At 43.5% G+C, this 26,506-nt stretch overlaps 1 protein-coding gene across 1 annotated transcript in view; it reads left to right on the forward strand.

The window, feature by feature from the left end:
* Window positions 1-207: 207 nt before the first annotated feature.
* TMEM182 (transmembrane protein 182) overlaps window positions 208-26,506 on the forward strand; it is a 109,026-nt gene continuing 82,727 nt past the window's right edge. The window contains exons 1-2 of the mRNA XM_085622602.1: window positions 208-529; window positions 2,849-2,957. Coding sequence (XP_085478728.1) covers window positions 389-529; window positions 2,849-2,957 — 250 coding nt within the window. The 5' untranslated portion in view covers window positions 208-388. The remainder of the gene's footprint in view (window positions 530-2,848; window positions 2,958-26,506) is intronic.

Raw genomic sequence — 26,506 nt, forward strand, 5'->3', positions numbered from 1 at the left:
CAGGAAAGCTGATGGGCAGTATTGGGGCGACCACGTTGTAAGTATTGTAAATAGTAACACTGCAAGCCAGCCCCTCGGGATGCTTGGGGTAAGGTCAGTTATTTTGGAATGGACACTCCCTGAAAGAGAAAGAGTGATAGAAAGAGGGAGGGACAGCTGGTCTCCTGAACTCGGGTCCTAAAATAGAAAGGCGGTCCCGGGCCTGACACTGCAAGTTGCCAAGCACAGAGGGCAGGACACGGAGCCAAGCCTTGAGAGGCACGCGACAGGAGGCGGCGGAGGAGAACTCTGAGGAGACACCGTCGAGTCGTCGTCCGAGCCGCCTTCTGACTGAGTTAAAGGATTGGATTTTGGGGTTTCCGTTTGGGAACAGAAGAATACCTCAGCAATGAAACTGAGCGTGGGCATTTTCTTTGGCGGGCTTTTTGGTGCCCTGGGAATTTTGATCTTTTTGGTGGCCTTCGGAACAGACTACTGGCTGCTCGCAACAGAGACTGGGAAATGCCCGGACAATGAAACCACAACTTGGGTTGGTATGAGTACTTATAATATGAGCAGAGAGATAGCGCTGCCTCCGATGCCGGATGGCTTTGGCACACCTAAGTGCCATACTGAGGAGTAAAAACATCTACGAAGGGTGAAACCCCTTTCTTAATTCAAAGAATCGGGAATGCCCGACTTTTATCCTTACATATGTGATCCGCTAATGGATGATGTGATTTATGCTGGAATCAGTGCTTGAAATATAAATATAAGTTTCTGAGAAGTGCCGGTACTCTCCAGTTAAAAGTATAGCATTTCTCTTGAGAAGTGCCGGCACTCTCCCTAACAGAATTAAAAAGTGCCGGTACTCCGTACCGGACAGTACCGGCCCATTTAAACCGCTGGCTGTAATGTACTTAAATTAATGGTTAGGTTATGGTTGTGTGCAGTGGCGCTGGAACAATTTTCAGAGTGGGGGTGCTGTCATCAGTGTTACATCACTGAAGTCGTGGGGTTTGTGAAAAATCGAAGCCTCTCACAAAGAAGAAATGTAGCAAATGAGCCACACGCATTCAGCAGGAGAAAAGTAAGGGTGTGGTGTGTCGGGAGCACGCTCTTGCAAATAAATGTATCAATATAGCATGGTATAGTGGCACACTATCATTTACAGACACATTTCCGTTGAAATGTCCACTAAATTTTCACAGACATTCAGTTTTATGATCGAATTATATAGCGCGCTCTCAGCAATGTGTGGAAATTGAGTCTCAGGGGCTAACATTTGTATATTATCACTTAGGTGTCTTGATTTGTTTTGATCCTAATAAAAATCTTTACTTACACCACACATCAGAATTACAGAAACAGTGCTTAATTTGTGCATTCTTAACTGCTGCTGTATTTTCAAATATTTGTACATACAATACATTAAATTTTATTGTGTTAGACAAATGTAAAATCCCACAGCGTTTTCTTTAACACACCTTGTACTCTGCAAGTTTGCCACAAAGTTCACTTTGTAGTCAGAAAAAGAAAAATTACAGCCAGTCTCCATGTTGAATGAATAAGCAGCAATTTGTCAATAGACATAGCCTGATATTTGACCTCTGGCTTTGAACATACAGCAAATGGAACAAGATACAGACAACATTTTAAGGTATCTTTATTGCTCACTCACCTTTAAACACTAGCATCATTATTTCTGGGGGTGCTGCAGCACACCCGCACCCCTTCTTCAGTGACTAGGGTTGTGCGGGCATGTATGGGTTGGTGTTTATTAAAAAGTTGCTTAACCACCACATACTTGCAAATTTCTGTGTATTCAACAAGAATTGTAGGTGATTTTCTACTGTGGCGACACAACGCAAATGTATTTTGTCAAGGGCAAATTGAGGTTTGGAATGAGGAGTGATCACTACCAGACTTTACAGCAGCTTAGGAGAAGTGGTTTTTTTTGGGAATTTTATTCTCCATGGAAAAAGAGTTTTATGTTCAAATTCAGCTTCAAGTGCTGCAAGTAGAATTGAATATCTGTTATTTGTAATTACTATTACATAACCATTTGAGTACTCACTGAAATATACGACTAACAGAGATTCTTTGGACTACTCTAAAAGTATTTGAGTATTCTAACAGAATCAGTCATTTGACCAAGTATAGTAGTAACTCTTTAGGTGAAGATTTCTGATTTTTAGCTTATCTTCTGTGAACCGGGCTCTCTATACTGAAGAATAGAGAGAATCTCAAAAGAGCCAAATGTACTGATCAGTTAGGTCTGGATCTACACAAACACAGTGGAATGTGGGCACACTCTTTTATATTTTAGGTATTTTGGAACAAATTCACAGAGGCAGAGTACGAAAAGAGTACTATAGGGTTTTATGTACTCTAAAATCCCCCCATGAATAGGCCCTATATTACCAGCAGGACTGTTAATTCGCATGTTGACAAGACGAGAAACTCTGGCAACTACTGAAATACATTTTTTTTAAAAGACATCAGAATATTTAATTCAATATGGGTCTGATGAATAGATGTTGTTAAACTAGGCATGAGAGGGTGACCAGGTCCATCCTTGAAGAGGCCTCCGTTCAGCCCAAGTTACTTGAATATCTTTGAGAGATGAGGGCCTCTCATCACATATGGGGGCTGGCATCATTTTGCATTACTCCACAGTCGTAGGCCATCCATGTGCCCGTAAGAGTATAACTCCTCTAAAGGTGATTTGTTTTTGTGCAAGAAATAAAAGATAATACTGTGCAACAAGACTCATTCAGACCAGGGCTAGGGTTACTGTGTTTTATGCAAATGATGCTCCACTTTCCGCATTTTACTCTAAATATGCATTTATTTCTTTTCAATGCAGAATGAAGGAATTCAGGGAGTCATTCACCACCATGAAGGCTTTTTCTGGAGGTGCTGGTTTGAAGGAGAGTCTGGAAACGGTGCAAACAGAATGTCAACGTTTTGGTTCAGTAAGTGAAGTTCCCCTGAAATCAGACTTTTAAGGTTCAAGAGTATAGACTATCTGCATAGCTATCCAGCGGCGGCCTGTGCAGTTGAGAGCGGTGGGACCGGGTTTGGGGGGGGGGGGGGATAGGGGGGAGGGGGCATTCGACAGACGACCACCAGGGAAAATAAATCATTATTTTTTCTCCTCGTCGTTTGTTGAAATCCCCCCCCCCCCCCCACCAGGCTCACCACTTTTACTTGCACGGGCCGCGTCTGTATGTATCCAACGCGAATGTGTCGTACTGTCGTTATTTTCAGGCTATAATATAATTTCAACTGCTGTTGGGTGTGCCGTTCAAGGGACTTGACTTGGTAATTCATCATTATTATCAGAGGGAGTGTCGCTCATTTTATAAAACGAAAAAAATAGATATGAAGAACGACGGAAATACATCATCTATGTCCAAGATATGCATTACATTTCTCTGTGTGTAGGAAGAATGCACATTTTGCAGATATTATTGTGCATCAGGCATTGTTACAGAGTACATGAGGTCGCTGACTTTCAGAATTACAAAGAAAGTGTGTGGGATGCGGTGACTAAACTAGCAACCAGAGTTGAAAGAGAAAGTGACTGTGTACAAATACAGGAAATTGCAGCTGCTCTGTAACATTGCAAATGTAAAGTTTCTAAGATTAATCCTTTAAAAAATTTTTTTTAGCACCAACAACAGCTGGGGTTAGCAGTGGTCCTTATTCACAAAAGCCATGTTGGAGAACTAAAGTATATATACTTAACATACTATTAAATACAATTCACAAACCTCTCACTGCAGATCTCCGCCTCTTTTATATTTTTTGAGCCGAGAACTTCGCCTTCATCTCCACTGTATGAAGATATCAGTCCCAGTGGTGTGGATCTCCCCAGATATTGGTCTAACATTTAGTCATAAATGTGGAAGGGACATAGGCGAGTGGTACATGGGAGAAATGGTAAATAATTGCTACCAAATTTATGAGGTTTCGGGAAATTTAAGGGAGGGTTTAGAGAGGATCACGCAAATACAAAAATACATTCTAAAAAAAATGTATTCACAAAATACCCTTCTAATTCTACTACAACGTTACAACCACACGCTCCAATCGACTTCAGTCAAGCCTTGGAGTAAGGTGATCACCATGCATGTGAGTAAGTTAATCACCATGCATGGTAGTAAGGTAATCAGCACATATGGCCAATCACTTGTACTGTAACCCATACGTGGAGGCAAGAAATGACCATTGCAGCATATAGGGAAAACATGTATAAAATACTTTACCTTTTTTACAAATATGTTAATATATTTATATTATTTATACATCAGGAGCTAGCATACATTAATGTACAAAGAACTTTCATAAAAATATATTACAACAAAGTTCACGTCTTGGTTTGTGAGATGTTAACTTGGTTATTTAATTATTGTGGAGTCGAGATGTGCAGTTGCATTATTCCACTACTGGCCTCATTTTCTCAAGTGTGATGCTAATTTGGTTGCTGCATTAATGTAGTTTGACAGTGTTCTATTAAGGATGAATGGTGGGATATTACACTGTCCACATATACCACCCTAAGTAGGTTGGAGACGTCCATACCAGGGGTAGAAACCTCAGTTCTCAGGGAAAAGATCTCTGCCTAGATCTACAAACATGGCAGGACATATAGAAAGCCAGCCATTTTCTGACCCATTCAGATCCGTCCTTTTACCGCAACAGCATCCCCCTCCATCCCTCTGTTCAGGGCCGGACTGGCCGTAGCGGGCACCGGGCAATCCCCCGGTGCGCCGCAAAGGTGGGGGCCGGTTTTGGGCTCCTGGGGGCTGGTTTTGTTACAGGGCCGTTTTTGCAGCATACCGAAAACCGGGCCTGGCAAAGAGCTCGGCTGCACCCCCAAGGGGGGGGGGGGCGGCCGACCACTTTGCCAGGGCCGGTTAAGGTTCCCAGTCCGGCCCTGCCTCTGTTCCTTTGCTCATGAAAACCCACTAAATGGCTAAGGGGCAAGAAGAGAGGGCATGCAGCCCAGGCCTAGATATGGACCAACATCACCATCTGCTGCAGTGCAGTGGATGTACACACCCACAAGCACTGGAAAGACCTTCAGCACTGGGCTCATCCAAAGGGAGAAGATTCACTGCGGCCTGGGTGTCGTCCCAGCCACATTTGTGGTACCACCAATTGACTCCACTGCACAGCAGGGTCCTGCAAACAGCATTGTCGACCCGTATGTTCAGCTGAGAGAACTTGTGCAGCAGAAAGATGGTAGGTCTAATATGTATCTGATAATAAAGGCATGTTTATGTTTTGTAAGCAGTGTCCAGTCATGTCTCCAGTTTACTCTCTTCCTATAATATCAGTCTTGTCTTTTCTATATGGTGTTCTATCAAACACATAAACTGAATGATTGTTTTATTGTTTTTGTAATGTAAAAGCAAAAACGTTTTGATTCAAAAGTAGTTTTATGGTGGCCCAATGAAAATATACTTTGGAAAAAAATATTTGTTTTATCTTTCTTTTAAATTACAGTCATTTATTTTCCAGTCTACGTAAATTAACTTTATCATTCTTTTCTAATTCATCATTAAGGTCAGTGCACCTCAAGTGCACATCTGTCTGCCCTATTGACATAGTATGATACTCAAATGTAATTTTAAATTACAAAACTCAAAATGACCACTTAAAGTATAGAAGCCATTTTTAAAGATGTATTTATGTTTACATATAGCAACAGATTACAATTGCAATATTCTCTCATGTACATTTTATCTCTTCCCTCTGTATCAGTATGTAAGTCTCGCATTGTATAACTTATTCGTCCTATAAATCTTGCAATGGTATTGTTTTGCCATGTCAGCAATATCTTAAAACGTTTTTGGATACTATAACTTGTCCTTAGGTTCTTTGTTCTTTATTAATGTAAAAGCTAAATTAGACAGTCGGTGCTTTCTTTCTAACATTACCATGGTAGCAACCAGACTATGGGGACTGTTGCCTAAGTTGGGAAGGCTGCCATGCCTAGTCATACCTATGGATTATTGGCTGTGGCAGACAACCTGCAATGGAAAACTAGTGTTATATTTTAATTGATGGCTGAAGATGTTTTTGGCTATTGGACAACAGCAAACCACTGTAAAAAAAAAAAAGGGTTTTCTAACAATATTATGGCAAGGAGGCATTGAATTCTTGACATCAGTCTTTGCCTTATAGCAAGTAGATTTTGTCTTGTAAAGGTATTGTATGTTGTGGGTAATTGTTTTTTCAGTTGTGTGGCCTGCACAAGTAATCGGTTCACCACTCCTCTTAATGGTAACCAAGCACCCCATTGTAGTGCTTGTCTCTCTCAGAACAGCGAGGCAGAACAGTCCAAGGCCTACTCAGTGCAAAAACAACAAATGATGGACAGAATGCAGAACAATGTCATACATTCACCCCAGTACAGAGATCTGGGCCTAAATCCATCGTTTTTTTGCTCACCATGCCATTCCAGTTTGAACCCAGCCATATGCAAATCAGTCTTGACCCTGTGCCCCATGGGAACAGTCCAGCCCGAACTGCCAAGCCAGGTCCTCCCTGGACTGGAAACAAACATCCTAGGACCGGTTTCGGGCTTTCAGCCCTCGTCAGCCAGGATAGCTTGATTCCAGTGGCATGGAGAGCAAGGGACTCACGTCTGAGCATACCCTTCCCACTCGGGGTGACAAATGCAAAAACAACAAATGATGGACAGAATGCAGAACAATGTCATACATTCACCCCAGTACAGAGATCTGGGCCTAAATCCATCGTTTTTTTGCTCACCATGCCATTCCAGTTTGAACCCAGCCATATGCAAATCAGTCTTGACCCTGTGCCCCATGGGAACAGTCCAGCCCGAACTGCCAAGCCAGGTCCTCCCTGGACTGGAAACAAGCATCCTAGGACCGGTTTCGGGCTTTCAGCCCTCGTCAGCCAGGATAGCTTGATTCCAGTGGCATGGAGAGCAAGGGACTCACGTCTGAGCATACCCTTCCCACTCGGGGTGACAAATGCAAAAACAACAAATGATGGACAGAATGCAGAACAATGTCATACATTCACCCCAGTACAGAGATCTGGGCCTAAATCCATCGTTTTTTTGCTCACCATGCCATTCCAGTTTGAACCCAGCCATATGCAAATCAGTCTTGACCCTGTGCCCCATGGGAACAGTCCAGCCCGAACTGCCAAGCCAGGTCCTCCCTGGACTGGAAACAAGCATCCTAGGACCGGTTTCGGGCTTTCAGCCCTCGTCAGCCAGGATAGCTTGATTCCAGTGGCATGGAGAGCAAGGGACTCACGTCTGAGCATACCCTTCCCACTCGGGGTGACAAATGCAAAAACAACAAATGATGGACAGAATGCAGAACAATGTCATACATTCACCCCAGTACAGAGATCTGGGCCTAAATCCATCGTTTTTTTGCTCACCATGCCATTCCAGTTTGAACCCAGCCATATGCAAATCAGTCTTGACCCTGTGCCCCATGGGAACAGTCCAGCCCGAACTGCCAAGCCAGGTCCTCCCTGGACTGGAAACAAGCATCCTAGGACCGGTTTCGGGCTTTCAGCCCTCGTCAGCCAGGATAGCTTGATTCCAGTGGCATGGAGAGCAAGGGACTCACGTCTGAGCATACCCTTCCCACTCGGGGTGACAAATGCAAAAACAACAAATGATGGACAGAATGCAGAACAATGTCATACATTCACCCCAGTACAGAGATCTGGGCCTAAATCCATCGTTTTTTTGCTCACCATGCCATTCCAGTTTGAACCCAGCCATATGCAAATCAGTCTTGACCCTGTGCCCCATGGGAACAGTCCAGCCCGAACTGCCAAGCCAGGTCCTCCCTGGACTGGAAACAAGCATCCTAGGACCGGTTTCGGGCTTTCAGCCCTCGTCAGCCAGGATAGCTTGATTCCAGTGGCATGGAGAGCAAGGGACTCACGTCTGAGCATACCCTTCCCACTCGGGGTGACAAATGCAAAAACAACAAATGATGGACAGAATGCAGAACAATGTCATACATTCACCCCAGTACAGAGATCTGGGCCTAAATCCATCGTTTTTTTGCTCACCATGCCATTCCAGTTTGAACCCAGCCATATGCAAATCAGTCTTGACCCTGTGCCCCATGGGAACAGTCCAGCCCGAACTGCCAAGCCAGGTCCTCCCTGGACTGGAAACAAGCATCCTAGGACCGGTTTCGGGCTTTCAGCCCTCGTCAGCCAGGATAGCTTGATTCCAGTGGCATGGAGAGCAAGGGACTCACGTCTGAGCATACCCTTCCCACTCGGGGTGACAAATGCAAAAACAACAAATGATGGACAGAATGCAGAACAATGTCATACATTCACCCCAGTACAGAGATCTGGGCCTAAATCCATCGTTTTTTTGCTCACCATGCCATTCCAGTTTGAACCCAGCCATATGCAAATCAGTCTTGACCCTGTGCCCCATGGGAACAGTCCAGCCCGAACTGCCAAGCCAGGTCCTCCCTGGACTGGAAACAAGCATCCTAGGACCGGTTTCGGGCTTTCAGCCCTCGTCAGCCAGGATAGCTTGATTCCAGTGGCATGGAGAGCAAGGGACTCACGTCTGAGCATACCCTTCCCACTCGGGGTGACAAATGCAAAAACAACAAATGATGGACAGAATGCAGAACAATGTCATACATTCACCCCAGTACAGAGATCTGGGCCTAAATCCATCGTTTTTTTGCTCACCATGCCATTCCAGTTTGAACCCAGCCATATGCAAATCAGTCTTGACCCTGTGCCCCATGGGAACAGTCCAGCCCGAACTGCCAAGCCAGGTCCTCCCTGGACTGGAAACAAGCATCCTAGGACCGGTTTCGGGCTTTCAGCCCTCGTCAGCCAGGATAGCTTGATTCCAGTGGCATGGAGAGCAAGGGACTCACGTCTGAGCATACCCTTCCCACTCGGGGTGACAAATGCAAAAACAACAAATGATGGACAGAATGCAGAACAATGTCATACATTCACCCCAGTACAGAGATCTGGGCCTAAATCCATCGTTTTTTTGCTCACCATGCCATTCCAGTTTGAACCCAGCCATATGCAAATCAGTCTTGACCCTGTGCCCCATGGGAACAGTCCAGCCCGAACTGCCAAGCCAGGTCCTCCCTGGACTGGAAACAAGCATCCTAGGACCGGTTTCGGGCTTTCAGCCCTCGTCAGCCAGGATAGCTTGATTCCAGTGGCATGGAGAGCAAGGGACTCACGTCTGAGCATACCCTTCCCACTCGGGGTGACAAATGCAAAAACAACAAATGATGGACAGAATGCAGAACAATGTCATACATTCACCCCAGTACAGAGATCTGGGCCTAAATCCATCGTTTTTTTGCTCACCATGCCATTCCAGTTTGAACCCAGCCATATGCAAATCAGTCTTGACCCTGTGCCCCATGGGAACAGTCCAGCCCGAACTGCCAAGCCAGGTCCTCCCTGGACTGGAAACAAGCATCCTAGGACCGGTTTCGGGCTTTCAGCCCTCGTCAGCCAGGATAGCTTGATTCCAGTGGCATGGAGAGCAAGGGACTCACGTCTGAGCATACCCTTCCCACTCGGGGTGACAAATGCAAAAACAACAAATGATGGACAGAATGCAGAACAATGTCATACATTCACCCCAGTACAGAGATCTGGGCCTAAATCCATCGTTTTTTTGCTCACCATGCCATTCCAGTTTGAACCCAGCCAAATGCAAATCAGTCTTGACCCTGTGCCCCATGGGAACAGTCCAGCCCGAACTGCCAAGCCAGGTCCTCCCTGGACTGGAAACAAGCATCCTAGGACCGGTTTCGGGCTTTCAGCCCTCGTCAGCCAGGATAGCTTGATTCCAGTGGCATGGAGAGCAAGGGACTCACGTCTGAGCATACCCTTCCCACTCGGGGTGACAAATGCAAAAACAACAAATGATGGACAGAATGCAGAACAAGGGTCAAGACTGATTTGCATATGGCCATGTCTAAACTGGGGTGGAGTAGTGGGCAAAAGAACGATGGATTTAACCCAGATCTCTTGACTGGGGGAGAATGTATGCATTGTCAGCATTCCGTCCATCATTTGTTTGTTGTAACGCTTTTCGCCCCAAGTGGGATGGGTATTCCCAGACGTGGGACCCGTGCTCACTACGCCACTGGAGTCAAGCTATCCTGGCTGATGACGGCTGATAGCCAGAAACCGGTCCTAGGATGCTTGATTCCGGTCCAGGGAAGACATGGCTTGGCAGTTCGGGCTGGACTGTTCCCATGAGGCACAGGGTCAAGACTGATTTGCATATGGCCATGTCTAAACTGGGGTGGTGTAGTGGGCAAAAGAACGATGGATTTAACCCAGATCTCTTGACTGGGGGAGAATGTATGCATTGTCAGCATTCCGTCCATCATTTGTTTGTTGTAAGGCCTACTCAGGGCAGGTGATGTGAGCTAGTAATCAACATTCACTGGCACACAATAATAACAATAAATGATTGTCCAGTCAATACTTTTTCTGTAGAAAAAGAAGAACATGTATTATACACACACTACTAAATACTACACAGTAATTTACATACTTGTGCATTGGCAGGTGCAAAATACGATAGATGACATTGCATCTTTGTCAACATTATTAAGCCAATAAAACATTTAAAGTGAGCAAAAGGTGTTCGTGTATGTTTTTATATACATTTTTCAACAATAAAAATGCAATTATAAAAGCAGCACTTAGATGACATCACAATTTAATTACATTGCATTGCAATCATAGAATTGGTCACTAGAGGGGGCTTCAAGACAATTATCTCCCTTAACCACTTTTAGGCCGCAATAACTATAGCCATAACCATAAACATAACCCTTAGAGAACGCAGAACTCCTAGCTAAAGAGCTGGGAGTGCTTGAAAATATTAAAGAAATCCTAGAGAGGTCATGGTTTCAATGACCCAGCAAACTTAGGGTAAGTACTTATAAAAAATCCTTGGGGTGAACTGCTGTGCCCCTGCAGCTACACCCAGGCATACTTGGTAATGGTGGTGCCCCTTGTCCATATTGGGGGCCATCACAAGCAGACAAGTGTGTAAACAGCGAAAGCCCTGCAGTGCATTATTGGGCGCACCTACAGGAGCAGTGAAAATTAGAGTAGCGGATCTTCCACTCTGCCGGGGAGAGCAGTGTAGCTTTTCCTGTTTTCTGTTTCTTACTTTTGAGGGGGGTGATCGGTCCCACCTGAGCAACCCCACCTGCGCCCTTGGATGGGGCAGCCCATGGAGCCCACCCTTGGCTGCTCCTGCCGGATACCCGCACTGGCAGCATCTCTTTCGCTGCCCACAGGAGCTGGCAGCTCTTCTCGACATCTCCTTGTGTGCGGTGGCCACCCGCTCCCCCTAGTCAGTGCACTGGGAGCGGGGCAGGTCCACCGTGACTGGGGAGTGTGATGGTGCTCCTCCTGATCTTCTGCGCTTCAGGGGAGCTGGGGATGGAGTCCCGATCCCCTTTTTAAATAAGAATGGCCCGGGGGATGGGTCCCAGGTCAGAAGAGAGTCCTGAGAGGGGGTTCTACGCATACCCCCTCCCTGTAACGATGATTAGATATAGAATCTTGTGCTGAACCCCGTGCCCTGGCCCGGCCCGGGGTAAGAAGTGTAATGGCATTGGAACCCCATGCGCTCTGTCACCGAGCAAAAAGGTCAAAGGTCTCCAAACATTAAAATGCCACAACACCGACCCCTTTGGGCTGATTTGTACAATCTTGTGCTCATTTTACTCCTGGTGGCAAGCTCTAGCCACCAGGGACAGTTGTGGCAGACCTCCTCACCTCCAAAGCAGTGCAGTCATCAGGGAGCTGGTTCTCCTGGTCCCCTGCACCATCCTGCTTCCTGGTATTTGTCTGTGGGAGCAGAAGTTCAGGGCTTTTTCTCAACTGGTCCTTAGGGGATTGAAGAGAGCCAGCTTCACTGGCCCTTTAGAAGACCCAGTGCTCTTGCGGTCACCTGGGCAGAATCTTTGGCCCTTTCTGGGCATCAGAGGATTCCTTATTCTACTTGTTCAAGAGGGTCCAGTTTCCAGCAGTGAAGCCCAGAAAAATCCCCAGGCAAGAGAGGGTCTCCCACTTGTGTAGGAGTTTTTAGAGTGGAGAGGAAGGATCCAGAAGCCAGGCACCCCTGACCAATCCTTGGTTGTCACGTTACCTCACCACCCCTGTCCCAACCCTCCTGAACAGCTTAAAATTATGTCACCCAGGAGTCACTGGTAACATCTGCTTCTGGGGTCTCCGCTCCGCCCCCTCGCTGACATCACTGCCAGGGCCTTTTCAGACCAAAAGATCAAAGAGAAGCTCCCTCCTGGGTTGGCTTCAGTTGTCTGGGCTTCCTCCTTTTTTCAGTGGGATTGGGCAGGCCCATTTCTGGTACAGTGTGACAGCTGAGTGGCTGATGCAGATCAGTCCATCCCACCCCTTTCCTCCTCAGGAGCTGGGTGAAGTACTGCTAATTTCCCCTTTTGTGTGAGGAGGCTGATGTTCCTGCTGCTGGGGAGAAATGTAATCAACTGGACACAATAAGGTAACAAAAGACCTGGGCTCTGATCCTGTGCTGACCCTGGAAAATAGGAAAAATCAGGATGACCCATAATATGTATAGATATCATTTTGGACATTCTAGAATTAATTTCCCAACACAGGTTACATCCCAATTCGATGTGTCAATGGTTTCCGTAGGCCAAAGGGAAGTGAAACTGCACTGTAAGGCAGTTCTCTCCCTATGTGTATAATAAAGTGTTATTACAGACAAAATAGTAAATTACACTAGTGTGCACTAACATTGCAAGGTCTATCCCAAGTTAATAACTAATCCTACAGAGTTCCCATTGTGCCTGGCTACATGTGCACAGTTACCGGGCTGCACACAACAGTAGTCTCCCAATCTCAGCTGGCACACAAGCACAAGCATGTGCACATGTGTTCACGTTTTACCAGACAAGTGCTCCTTACCCTTGGTGCATTGCATCGCAGCGGCCTTATCTTAAATGGCGGACACTGGTGGTAAACAGGCGCAGTCTCTTTTCCGTATGATTACCATGGGAGCGACACATTTAGTGAGACTCACCCACAGTAAAAAGTCCATAATAGGGTGCTCAAAAAAGCGAACAAATCTGGGCATACTGAATGGGCAGAATCCAATTGCAACATATGTGCAAAACATTTTAGACTATGCATTCATTATGCCTTTCTTTTGTCTGCATCCCTCTTTAGCAGACAGAGCTTGTTAAACACCCCAAGAGCAGGACTCATGTGAAAAAGGACAAGACCCTTGTTGGGCACATGAACTTTCAAACACAGTGACAAGTAGTTTACTTACACTATCATGAAGAGTGCACCCACTAAGAAAGTAGCCCGCTCTTTAACAGAAAGAGTCTAGGCAGAGGCTGTAGAGCCCACTGAAAGGGTGGAAGAATGGACAGCACATGCCAGGAAAAGGTGTAAAATGATGCTCCTCCTAGCCGAGAGGAAGAACAAACAGTGGTGTCCAAGGAGCAGGCCTCATCATCATCTGAACCTGCTGCCATCCCGTCCATCATGCCAAAGACCCCATAACAGTGGCACACCCTGCTCTGTCACTTCGTCCTCTACCAAGTATTTGCCAGGAACATCAGCATCCAAAGGAGGCATTTGCCCCGGACACTCCTGAGCCCTCATCTGTTCAACTCACCAAACTCAGACAATATGTAACAATTGCTGATCTCAAGAAAGCCATGAGTGGCAAAGTTAATGGTCAAATAGTGCTCTCTCAGCACAATCGGGAGATGACCGGTCAAAAAAGAATATGCTAAGGGCCCACTTCACAGAACTAACTTAAGACAAAATCCTAAACTCACTACTTTTGGTATTCACAGAAGGCATTTAGTAGTAGTAAAGTTAGGATTTTGTCTTAAGTCTGCCTTAAGTCTGTCTTAATGTCTCCTAAGTTTGTCTTAAGTCTGTCTTAAGTCTGTCTTAAGTCTGTCTTAAGTCTGTCGTAAGTCTGTCCTAAGTTTGTCTTAAGTTTGTCTTAAGACTGTCTTAAGTCTGTCTTAAGTCTGTCTTAAGTCTGTTTTAAGACAAAATCCTAACTTTACTACTACTAAATGGATTCTGTGAATACCAAAAATAGTAGGACAGACTTAAGACAGACTTAAGACAGACTTACGACAGACTTAAGACAGACTTAAGACAAACTTAGGACAGACAAGAATTTTCTGCCCCTCTACATCAAAATCACAAAACCCGTAAAAAATATAAAGCCAGCTTTTTCTAAAAACAAATTTTAGAATCCATAAACCCTATCAGAGAAACATTCCAGTTGTTTAAAAAGATACCTTACCCAGAAACAGACAGCAACATTCCAAAAGCATCTCAATTTCTTTGTGATAAACTTTCTAACTTCTTTCAAAGTTTTTCTTGGGATTGTAATTATGCTTCCTGGGTTATCAAAGTATTCAGAATGTCGAAGGTCTATCATAACATTTTTAACATAATTTAACCAAGAAATACAAGACGCCCGTTGTAAATTTAAACAATCATTTAATATATCCCGATTTAAACTAGTATTAGTTGTTGTCCAAATCTTATGCCATAATAAAATTGGTTGTATCTTTATTAGGTCAGATATATATGGCATCCCTAGTTCACAGTGACAAATATTAGTGGCAGTACTACTTGGGACTGCCAGTAAGTATCTAAAAAAGGCATTCTAGATTAACTGCAGAGGCTGAATATGAACATAACCCCAAATGCCTGTGCCATACATAGCAGTAGAAACACATTTAACTTTATAATTCGAATAATTCTACAACCGGGTGTCTTTCCAGTTTTCTAGCAAAGTTGACTAGTGCGGTCGTAGATTTCAAGAAAAACAATTTTCTTGCTTGGACAGCTTGGAACCATGTCCCCTTATGATCAAAGAGGATGCCCAAGTAAGAAAATCTATTGTTGAATTCGACCTTGTTATTATCGATAAATATGTCTCTGCATTTTACACTATTTTGTCCACATATCATAATAAATGTTTAAGAAGTGTTCACTCGAAGGCCCAAATTGTACATAAATGCTGAAAAACTAGACACTACTCTTTGGAGCCCAAGTTGTGTTCGTGACATTAAGACAGCATCGTCTGCATACAGTACCCATTTACCCATAATAATATCTAAGTTTAGTCCCTGCTAAATCATGCCTAAGCCCTGTTGGAATCTCTATTGTATTTCTGTGATAATGCCAGCATCTTCGGCCCAGACCTGAAGTCTATTCAATAAAATACGACCCGCCACTTTGACCAAGCAGTCATGTAATAGAGACTGCCCCAAAGTCCATAGCTTCTGTTTTGTGTTTGCTAATGAAGGTGTGTAAGTCAGCAGGCTCTTCTAAGGCGTAGGATTTGTCTTTTAAAGTGAGTTTAAAGAGGCATGGGTGGAGTAGACCATATCTGAAATTCACAGATCTTGGTTGAGGACGTAGGTCTAGAAATTGTTTCTGGCAAGCTGCTGTAGCTGGAGATAAATCCTGTGTGAAAAACACCTTGTGGCCTGACCATTGAAGAGATTCCGCCTTTTTAGCCGCAGATAATATTTTAATTTGTTCGGTAAATTGAATGAAGAGGATAATGATACCTCTGGGGCTAGAGTTAGATCCTGGTGCAGACCAGGGACCAAGATGGTGAGCCCTTTGGATGTACTGAGGAGAAGTAGAAGGCAGGTGTAAGATTGAAGGTATTGCAGTTTGCAAGAAAACGATCATTTTAGGTCCTTCTGCACATTCTGGAAAAACCAAATAGACAATTATTACTCCTCTTTTCTGTTTTACAATTTTACTGTGAAACATTTAAGTTGAGTAATGTCTTTATATATTTGAGAGGTGCCAGGATTTAAGTCCTCAATGTTTCTCACTCTTTGTTTGAATGTAGATATACGTTGGTCATTTGAGGACCATTTTTCCTCAATGCTTTGTAATGAAGCATTAGTGTCAGCCATAAAGGGTTTTAAGGCTCTTAATTCCTCCATGATGTCCTTCAGAGTTAAATGGATTTGATGGGAGAGTCAAGGTCTTTTTTGTGCCGTTTGACTGAGGTGTTATTTATGGATGTTTTTGGAATGGTTCCAATGGCATGAGAGGGGAAAGATCTCTCTCTGATAATTGCTGAGGCGTTCTACATAGTGACAGAGAATGCCAGGATAGTTTTTGACGAATGCGCACTGAATGAAGAGAACGTACAGCCTTAGAGAACGAGGATGGCATACTACCACTTTGTGCTTTGCAAGATCTCCCCATATAGGGCTGTCAGGCCAGAGTAATAAGTGGAGATAGCAGGAATCAAATTCGAAGAGAGTAACAAAGTATGGGTTGCCTCATATGAAGTAGAACATAGCGATATGGAGCATCAGCAAAGAAAGTCACATGTAATAGTGCATAGTTGAGGGAAAACACATAAGCAGTAATTATGCAATAATATTGCCCATTTGAATAAAGACAGTGCGGCAACATTCAACAGCATCAAAAAAGATTCAGAGCGGTGGAAGAGATTGAAAATTAAGAGTTAAATAGTGTAAAAATACACCTCAGGTGCGTTTACTGGAGAGAAAATAGCAGCCGCAATTAAGCGCGTCACGTTGAGATGCCGGTATTTTGGGGAAAATGCCTTTTAAATGTGAAATGCAGGCATTGTTGTGTTGCGTCTGCCTTCCTACGTCCAGGAATGCAGAAGCACTGCTAGACTGCAGTCTGAAAATCACTCAATTCCCGCAGATGCGCCAAAACCACACGGAGTTTTAGGGAGCTGCGGCCATATTGTGTGGCATCCAGTCGCACCCCCCCTCAGCACATAACGTTTGTTATACACAGACACATAATGTGCTGCTGTATAAAAATATTACCTGTGGATAGCGTGAAAGACTCTGATGTTTTTTAATATTTTGTAAATGTTTCTTCAACATGCCTGTAAAGCCTATAGGTTTTTAGGCAATTGGAAATTGTTTTGTAAAATAAATCCTTTAGAACCATTAAAAAAAAAAACCTGTCTTGGTGAGAGAACCCTCTGAACCCGCCTGGAGAAGGTGAGGCTTAATTGCTAGGCTTGCATGCTTGGTACCCTATACGTCTAAGATTAAACATTTTCTTTGGCTGAATTTAGTTCTTTATTTATTTGGGGGTTAGTGCTAAGGAAGATTATGAGTTGATGCGGGGAATGCTTATACAAATCTCTTTTTTAGTTTTCCTCTAAATAAATGCTAATGGCAGGTAAGAATCCTGTGTTCACTGCACCATAGCTCTCCCACTGCCCCTCACAGACAAGAGCCAAATATGCAGAAAGTGGTCAAAGGTTGTCTGCCTTCCTGTTCAGAGACAACCTGGCCTGTCAGTTTGAACTGGAATCTTTCTGTTGGAGTTGGCCTTAGGCTAATTTGCATATGATTTGTTCTTGTCTAAGGTGGCTTGTTGAGCAAAAGAACAATAGAGTGGAATGCACCCAAGTAATGCAGGTGACTGAGATTAATTCAAGCAGTCTACCTCTCTTTTTATTTTCCTTACTGTGATGCCCTCAGTGCAACAGATATGTCTGAGTTAGCAACTGCAGACCCACCTCCTCTGCTCAGAAGAGAAAGCAATTCACCTTCATTTCTTACAAGGCCCTTACTTTCCTCTTATGGCTCATTCAGGCATTCCATTTCAGTGGCAGCCAGACCCACTTTCTTCTAATGGTCTTTTTGATTGCGTATTGTTAAGTCCTCATCTGTGTCTTCTTCAAGGTGAAATGTGTACAATGAAGATCTGCTGGCAGAGATTAAGAACGTTTCGTAACTTTATGCCATCTGAATGGATTTCAGAATAACTTATAAACTGAGACCGTCAGTCCCAAATGTTTCACTCTGTAAAATATCACACATAGACTGTATTGTGGACCTATATAGCCTAAAATGACTTTCCTGGTAGAAAACATATAAGCCGATTGTTCTGATCTCTAACTAGGAAAACTAGTGTCTTTGTTCTGTAGCTTTGAAGGATGACCTACTCCCACAACCTCAAGGTGTTGCCTCATTTCATAGTATGATGGTAACACGATCAGTGCAAAGTACACTCAGATAGCTTTGACAGTATGAATGAGTACAAAATGGCATAAATGATTGTAAATAAGTAGACGTATAACCCCCTAATACTGCCATTGATTGAAAAAACAGCTAATTGGTTCTCAATAGTTACTCTGTAATTGTCTTCTAGGGTTCTAGCTGTCTACAATTTTCCTCAGTCTTTTTTGTTTGGGTATATACAACAATTCCTGTGATATAAGTTTTCAGTTCCTAAGCATGAAGTGCGCAAAACTGGTTTTATGAACCCCAAATTTAAAAAATATATATATTTCTAACAAAACATTGTCAGGTGTATCGCATTGACTGTAATTTGTCCTCAGTTTTCTCTCCTTTTAGTTTTTAAGTCACCTGTAAATTCTCATGTAACACATTGTCATGGTCTTCCCCACTATCAATTAGCCATTTTCATGTGTGCTGGGATTGTTCTGCTGGTTTGTTTTGTTTCAGTCGACGTTCAGTGCATTGATTTATTGCTTTGAGGGATTCTATTCCTCCTCTTCACTTTTGATTTTTCAGTTTAGGATAGCTTGAAAACCCACATCCCCCTGACTTGTCCGAAGCCTTTCCGGCAATTTACCCCTTACTTTTTCTCATGCACTGTTCACTCAAAAGGCAAGAGGAAGTGGTGGGATAGCCGCATAGTGTCGTTCAGGCTTGTTTTTCATAGCTTTACTAATAACCCATGCCAGTTAGACTGAATTTTAAATTAATCATATTAGGGAGTGGTATCTAGGCGCCTCTATGGTGGGTGTTTGTATTTCCGGCCCACTGCTCTTAAGAATATATGTGATTTAAAATATTTTCTCAGTCAGTGCTCTCATCTTACTATTTTCAGAACATAACAAATTAGTCACATTGGAGTACAATGTGGAAATAACCCATCTGTAACATCCTCAATTGTGTAAGGATATGGTGATTAAATAGCAGTGGAATTTAAAATTTACTATTGTGAGCAGGTCTGATACATATCTTTTTTGTTTTTGTTTTAATATATTTTTACATATTTAGGAGAGTAGGAAGGATGGAAGAAGTGAGGCAAACCAGAAGGTGGGGAGAAGAAAGGCAGGGAGGGACATATTGCCCAGCCAAATACATTAATAACTCAGGACTTTATAGGTGGAATACAATTGAAAAGTACCATTATTTGTACTTGCCTCAGCTGTTTATGAATCACAACTCAAAGTGAGGCAAATGTTGCCGCATAGATGTATAGATAATCCTAGAGATGAAGTAGAAAGACCTGAACTTTGACAAGGAAGTATGAGATACACAGACAAGACCAAGGAAAATTGAAAATGTGAGAAACAATTTCATTGAATTGATATAAAAGACAAGAAATAACCGGTTATATGGAAGGGAAAATAGAGGAACAGAAAAAACATTATGTATTGAAGTGGAGACCTCCCAGAACTCACACATGGGTACTACATAGTGTCAGTAGGATTCATTCTACATTTCTGTTCTGTTTTAAAATTCTAAAATTCAAAATTGTAATACTATCCTAGAGAAATTTGATGACACCTGTGATTAAATTGGCTAGGTACATCTGAAAGGAAGAAAATGACTTTGTTAGCAGTCATAGGTTTTTGTGATATGTGGATGAAGGCACTGAGTTAAGAGGTGGAACTGTTGCAGGGATTCTGCTCATGCACAGAACTATGCGCTGCAAACCAGGACCTCAGTGAATTGCGGTGTACCAAAAACTCACCTCAGTACCCAGAACCCCTATCCGACTAGCATCAGTGTCTCATTCGTTCTCCGTATCATCTCGAGGCTACCAATGATTAGACAACCTAGCACAAGCGACTTAGAGTACTCTCAGGAATGGTGGGAATCAGAAACACCTTTTCAATATTATTCTCATATCAGTCCACAACAAGAGTAATCAGAGACACAGTAGAGTTTAAAATGTTTATTTTTAACTACGTGCCCTAAGATGCTGTACTTTGGCTAACATAAGCAGACAAATGATTAAAAATAAAACCATCAGCATTGTTACAAAACCATATAAAATGAAGGGAGAAATCATGTTATAAATGATAGTGGATTATAGTCACCCTCCCTTCATAAGAAAGCTAGTGTTATTAAACTAATAGAAGATCTCTAGGTTTGAATGGGGAACCCCATACCGTAAATCTCAGCTTAGGTGAATCACATCACAGGATCAGCTCTGCTCTGTGTCTGGAAAAGGTCTTCTCCAAAGTGTCTGAATCATGCATGCAAAATGCCATATTAAAGGCACTCGAGTGTCAGATATTTGCAGCTGTGTGCGTGTTATGGCTAGAGCGTGGGCCGATCAACATGAATTCAAAAGCATACATTGTTATTTGACCTTGACGGCTTCTGCACACAGTGTTCAGACTAAGGTCGTGGTGCACGTCTAGGGATGGGAACAACAGACCGTTCTCATGTGAAGAAAAAGCAAGCAAGCAGTTTTTCTTATAATAACAGCTACCTGCAATGTCGTGTGCAAAAGCAGCAAAAGTGGCAAGATGGTGTTTTAAATCTAAGACGCTTATGCTAACATAGCAATGTGTGTACATGGAACTCCGTCTCCACTACACCCTCCCTTGATCGGACCACGAACAAATAGGGATACAAATTAGAAACTCAGAGTTCAAGTTCGACAGAAACAGAACCAAGTTCATGTATTGGCCATCCATATAATTGGTAGTGAAAGTTCGAAAAACCCGCTTGAAAAAGGAAAAAAAATATGTAACATCTCACAAAGGCTCGACAGAGCCTAGATGTGGAGTACAAAAAATGGAAAAAAGAAAAAACTTGAAAACTTGTGGTTTGACTATTGGAAGATGGACAACCTCCAAGTTAATCCATCAACGTGTAAGCACAATAAGTAGCGACAGCCTCCAAGAGGAAGTCATTATAATGTTCTGTAAAAGATTCCGCCATCCAGTCTAGCAAAGTAAATGAACATACATGTTCTTCGATAACTGGAGCCTGTAGCACAATCAGAGGACAACTTGCGTGTTCTTCAAGAAAACTTCTTGCAAGAAGTCATACGCTGCCATATAGAGATCCCAATTTCCTAGGACTCCATGTGCCGCTCCACAGGCCATAATCCTGATACCAGAACAGTCCAACTCATGAGCCACTAAGGGACTCATCAGTCGATCATAATCCGGGGCAGGAGACACCGAGTTAAACAGGCACAAATCCAGAGCCCATTCAAAAGAACAATCTAGGCAATGAAAAACAGGTTGCACGCAAGTAAAGTAGGAAAACTGGAGGACAATCCATAGGCCACACTCAAAGTGGCCAGTGGCAATGTTCCATAATATTCAAACATCCGGTTACGAACTTCGAGCAGCCAAGGCAGGCTGTTGTGTGATACATATTGTGCAGCCATTGCGCAGCAAGCAGACCAACAGGAGCACACCAGCCGTGAGGTCGAGAATCAACGGGAGCCCGCCGAAGACCCTGGAAAAAATAGAATGAAAAAATGCCGGTATCACACCAAATATTGTCTGGAAGGAGGTCACGAGGCCGGAGCCCACAACTTTGAAAAAATTCGCTAAGCCAGTTGTTGACGAGGCATTGAAAATGGTATGAATCAGAGCCCCGAAATGAAGTGGGAGATCAGTATTTAGAAGAGCATGCACCTCGGTGCGGGTGTTAGCCATGTGAAGGACGAATGTTTCACGTGAGTAAGTCAGTGCGACTTCTTTTTGAGACAATATTCTGCTCATCTTGTTGAACTCTGCTTTCAAGGTTGGGATGGAGGGCCAGATGGATGCATCCAGTCTCCCATGCAGGGGCGGGAAAAGGACATTTTTACAGCAGACTACCCATTGTGAGACAGTTACAATGTACGGAATTCCCACTAGCATCCCACAACATGCCTCATTATTTTAAAGCAAATAACTACCGTTAGCTTATAATGTAAAAGTGGGCGTAATTGCTGGCACAGGATTTCCCTTTAGAACGCAAGCTAAATTTGGTGCCTGAATGTTGCATGCGCCATGCAATTGGATGTGCCTACAGACTACTGAGTGATCAGGTGTGGAACTGGGTTGTATGATGTTACAACGCATGCCGTTACTCCGCATGCCGTTGCAATGCAAATATTTACCCCGCCTTGCTGTCGGGGTACGCTGGAAGTTGGAATAGTTTAATTTACTATTCCAACTCCAGTGTGTGCAACAGTAGGGAAGGTGTTGGAATAAAATCCAACACCTTCTACCCCCTGCTACACACCTTTCACATTGCAACGGCATGCGGGGTAATTTCATGCGTTGTAACACTTGCGGTGTAACAGCTGTTTCCCGTGGAACTGCATTCCTCTCCTTTCAAATAAACATCTTTATCCTCCCTCATGCACCTGTATGTAAATGGGAGTGACCAAACGTCATGCAGGAAAGCAGTACCCAATGGTTCATATCTGCCTAGGGCATAATGTTTCATACACAAACTGAATTTAAACAATGGAAAATGGCAAAGTGATCAAACCGTGGATAAGTCACACAGCTGAGTTCGATTCGGCCATAGAGAAAGGTTAAGGTTCTAACTTCTCAGTATGCAGTAATGAGTATGTTGCATCTTTCACGGATATGAATTGTTGTTTTCTAGATAGATTAAATGGGAGGAATAATGATGACGTATTCATGTAGTCCCAGGGAACTTTCCCAGCCTTCAATGTTTGTAAAGTCCATGCAAACTGCATAAAAGAACGCAATTGATTTTGTCCATGATATAGAACAGATACATCATCCTGTATAATATCCACAACAGATGAAACAATATTGTCTAATGTATATATTCTTGATGAAAGGTATTAATGCTGTTATCAATGACAGCTAGCACTTTTTCCAAATTAGCTTGATCAATATCTCGTAATCTTGAAGCAGCTTCAATCTGAGATATTTTCCAAACTTCGTTGTAAACAGCATACACCCATCTTTTGGATCTACCACCCACAGGACCCTTAACAAAATCTTTCAAATCTATTCTGTCATTTAATTTTGACAAATGAGTTTTAACAGATGCTAAAGTGGAATGTTGCAGCCAACTCTGACATAACTTCCCGACAGAATAGGTAGTAACAGAATGAGGAGATGCAAACCTGGGGTCAACCCTAACCTGTGTATAGCCAGGATATAGATCCAGAAAACGATGTTGACAGTAAGCTGAGCCCGTCTGCCATATCAACCATCCTTCAGTAGCTAAGTTGGAAATGTTGAAGGAAGTATTAGAAATATATGACTGCAACGCATTGAGGGACAGGTTTGTGTGATTATTCCATTGTGGATAAGCACCCAGATCAGGAACAGATGGTGAATTAATCTTTTTAGAAGTAGCCAATCCAAAGCAGGTGGTGTGATAAATGGTATAATTCAAAAACAAAATGTGGTTCGAGATAAGGCAAGCACGATGCAGAGCCTCTGTTCCTTGTACCTGCCATGTTTTAGACCCCCAAAGTGATTTAAGATCAATGGTATCTTTCCACAGCTCATAGCCCCCTATGGCCAATTCATCCATGAAGGATTTGGAATATAATAATTTAGTGTGGGTCAGTCTAACCTTAGAAGCTGGTTCCGCAGCCATTTTAAAATAAAATGCTTCAGGTTCAGATACACTGAAATCAGTAAAATATGTACATTTTTTCACTAAAGTTTTAGAGCTGCCTTCAATGGGCGCAGGGCAATGCTCCCATTGTGTGTAATTGACAACATTTCTAAATGTATTCGCTTTATGCAGGAAATGATTGCCATAGTGGTGGTAGCAAAACAACTCCCCATAGTTAGCTGTGTCTAAATACAAATCTTCAGCATCAAACGCAGCATGATATTTCAAATCAGAAAAAAGTGCCTCTATGACCTGGACGTCCCAATCATCAGAGCGGATGTTTTGTTTCACAGCATCCGCCATAGAAACACTAAGTACATTGGGGACATTAATCACCTCTGTGGGACCATGAATTTGAAATTTAACAGCATCCCACACACTCCCATCCAACACAGGCCAGGCAGTAATATTCACAAAAGTCTGGTCCCTTTTCATGATGTGCGATGAGGAGTGTGGGGCCAAAGTTCCATCAATTAATCTAATTGCAGATCTTTCGGTGAGGTAGTGTCCATTTACAAGACGAAAAAATACCACCACAAATCCAATGGATATAAACAAAAAAATACTTATGAGCAATAGCCAAATGTAAGTCCAGGGGGGAATTAAAAAATGTCTTTTAAACCAAGCAGTAAAAATAGCAATTTTCGATGGGGGATTGGAAGTCACAGAGTTAGTGTCAAACGAAAATCGTGACTGGTCAACTGCAGTTGATTGTAAACCAGGCAACGACACATCTGTGGGATAAGCATACTCAGTATCTTCAGGTGGACCACCAGCTGGTGGTGGCAAAAAAGGATTAGTAACTGTATGCATCTCGATGGCAATGTCAGGCCTGGTGGTAGATGCCGGAGCCAAAACAGAATTTCTCAGCATCGCTGGACAAGAGACCGCTGGAGTCATAATAAGAAGAATCGGCCACTCGCTGTAGTTTGACATTGTCAATGGAGATGTACCTGTTATCCTTGCGACCAGGAAGTGGAGGTAAAATGACTGTTCTTGCACCCTGCACGCCAAGCACTGGTACTGGAGCACGATAAGAGGGGCCAACCTCCTTCCTGTTCTCCACCTACTCACGGACCAGATCACCAAATCGAGGTAGCCAGCCGACTACCGTAATCTGAAGCGCAGCATCAGTCGTGGAGGGTAAGTGTTCCTTCGCGAGACCATCTCTGGTCTCTTGTAGATTCTGTGATAAAGCACAGTGATCATCTACGTCAAAGGGTACAGCCGATGCCGCCATGTCTAGACCATCAAGGTCCGGAACAAACATCTTTATGCCAATGAGCATTTCGTATGGGGTCCGCCCACCCAGAGACCTTCTAGGGAGATTATTGAGTGCACTTTGAACGTTATACAGATGGGCTAACCAGTTCCTGCCAGTGCCTAAAACCCTAGTTGTCAGGGAGTGCTTTAAGTCACGGTTCATTCGCTCCACAACACTATTGCCCTCAGGCTGGTATGGATTTGACTTGGACCCCCAAAGATCTCATGGCTTCTTTGTACGCCTTAGAGGCGAACGCAGGACCTTGGTCAGACAACCAACATGTGTTTCCCCTGTAACAGCACTCTCTCTTTCAGAATCGCCATCTGCACTGCAGTCAAAACTTTCTCGACAGTGGAAAAGCGCATTTCAGCCGAAGTGTACAAGTGTGATTTAAAAGGAATGAGGACTTTGTTGCCCTCATTGAACGTTAAGTACGTGAAACCCACTGCACCAGGCACAATTCTTATCACCAAGTTAGTGTGGTTATCACGTGTCAGTAAGTACTTCGAAGCAAGAAGATCAGCCTGCAAAGATTGCAAGATAACTGTATGCTCTGGCAGCCAGCTCAATTTGGAAAAACTAGGTTGTACCAAGGCATATAGCGGCTTGATACGCTGGGCATAATCGAGAATATAAGTACGCCAGAAATTTAAAAATCCCAGCAAAGATTGTAATTTTTTCAGTGTTGTCGGAGCACGCAAACATGCTCACTTCTCCAGGAAGTGAGGGGCTAATCCTCGGTCTTCGTTATTGAGTTTATAGCCCAAAAACAACACTGTATACTCTGCAATGTGTGACTTTGCAAAGTTGAATTTGTAACCGAAGTCAGCAAACATCACAATGATGCGGTCAACGCAACACAGATGCGGCCATAATTCGTCATCTGTGAGATATATCATCAACATACGAGTACGCATCAGGGTCTATGCTCTCTAACAGAGAGACTACACGTGCGGCAAAGACGCCTGGACTATTTTTATAGCCCATGGCCAATCTTTTAAACTGTTTCTGTTTGCCGCCAGAAGTAAAGACTGTCCATTGACTACTAATAGAGGACAAATTATGGCTATAAAAGCCATTGGATATGTCAAGTGTGGTCTTAAATCTTTTTCTCACGAGACTATCAACGAGGGCAGAACTGTGGGTATTTTGTATAGCACAAGTCCGACAATGAGAGTTCAAATGCCGGTAATCCAAAACTAGGTGGTACGACCCATCAGGTTTAGTTACAGTGAATAGAGGATTATTCATGGGTGACACACATGTTTCAATAACACCCTGATATTCCAATTGTTCAAGGATTTCTGTGACGTGAGATCTAGCTTCGCGGCGCATGGGATATTGGGGTTGCGGCTGGGGCATAGACCGTACAGGAATCTCGTGGCTTGGTGACAATTTATCCCACCCAACCTGAGTACGGTACAAAGCCTGAGCCAGCACCTTAGCCCACTATTCTGCAAAGTTCTGAGCCTGATCCTTTGGCACAGTGTGTGTGAAGGATGGGAGGATTACCTCCTCCCCTCTAGGAGTGGCCAAAACGAAAGCTGGGGGCCAG

The sequence above is a fragment of the Triturus cristatus genome, chromosome 8, assembly GCF_964204655.1.
Source record: "Triturus cristatus chromosome 8, aTriCri1.1, whole genome shotgun sequence".
NCBI classification, from domain to species: domain Eukaryota; kingdom Metazoa; phylum Chordata; class Amphibia; order Caudata; family Salamandridae; genus Triturus; species Triturus cristatus.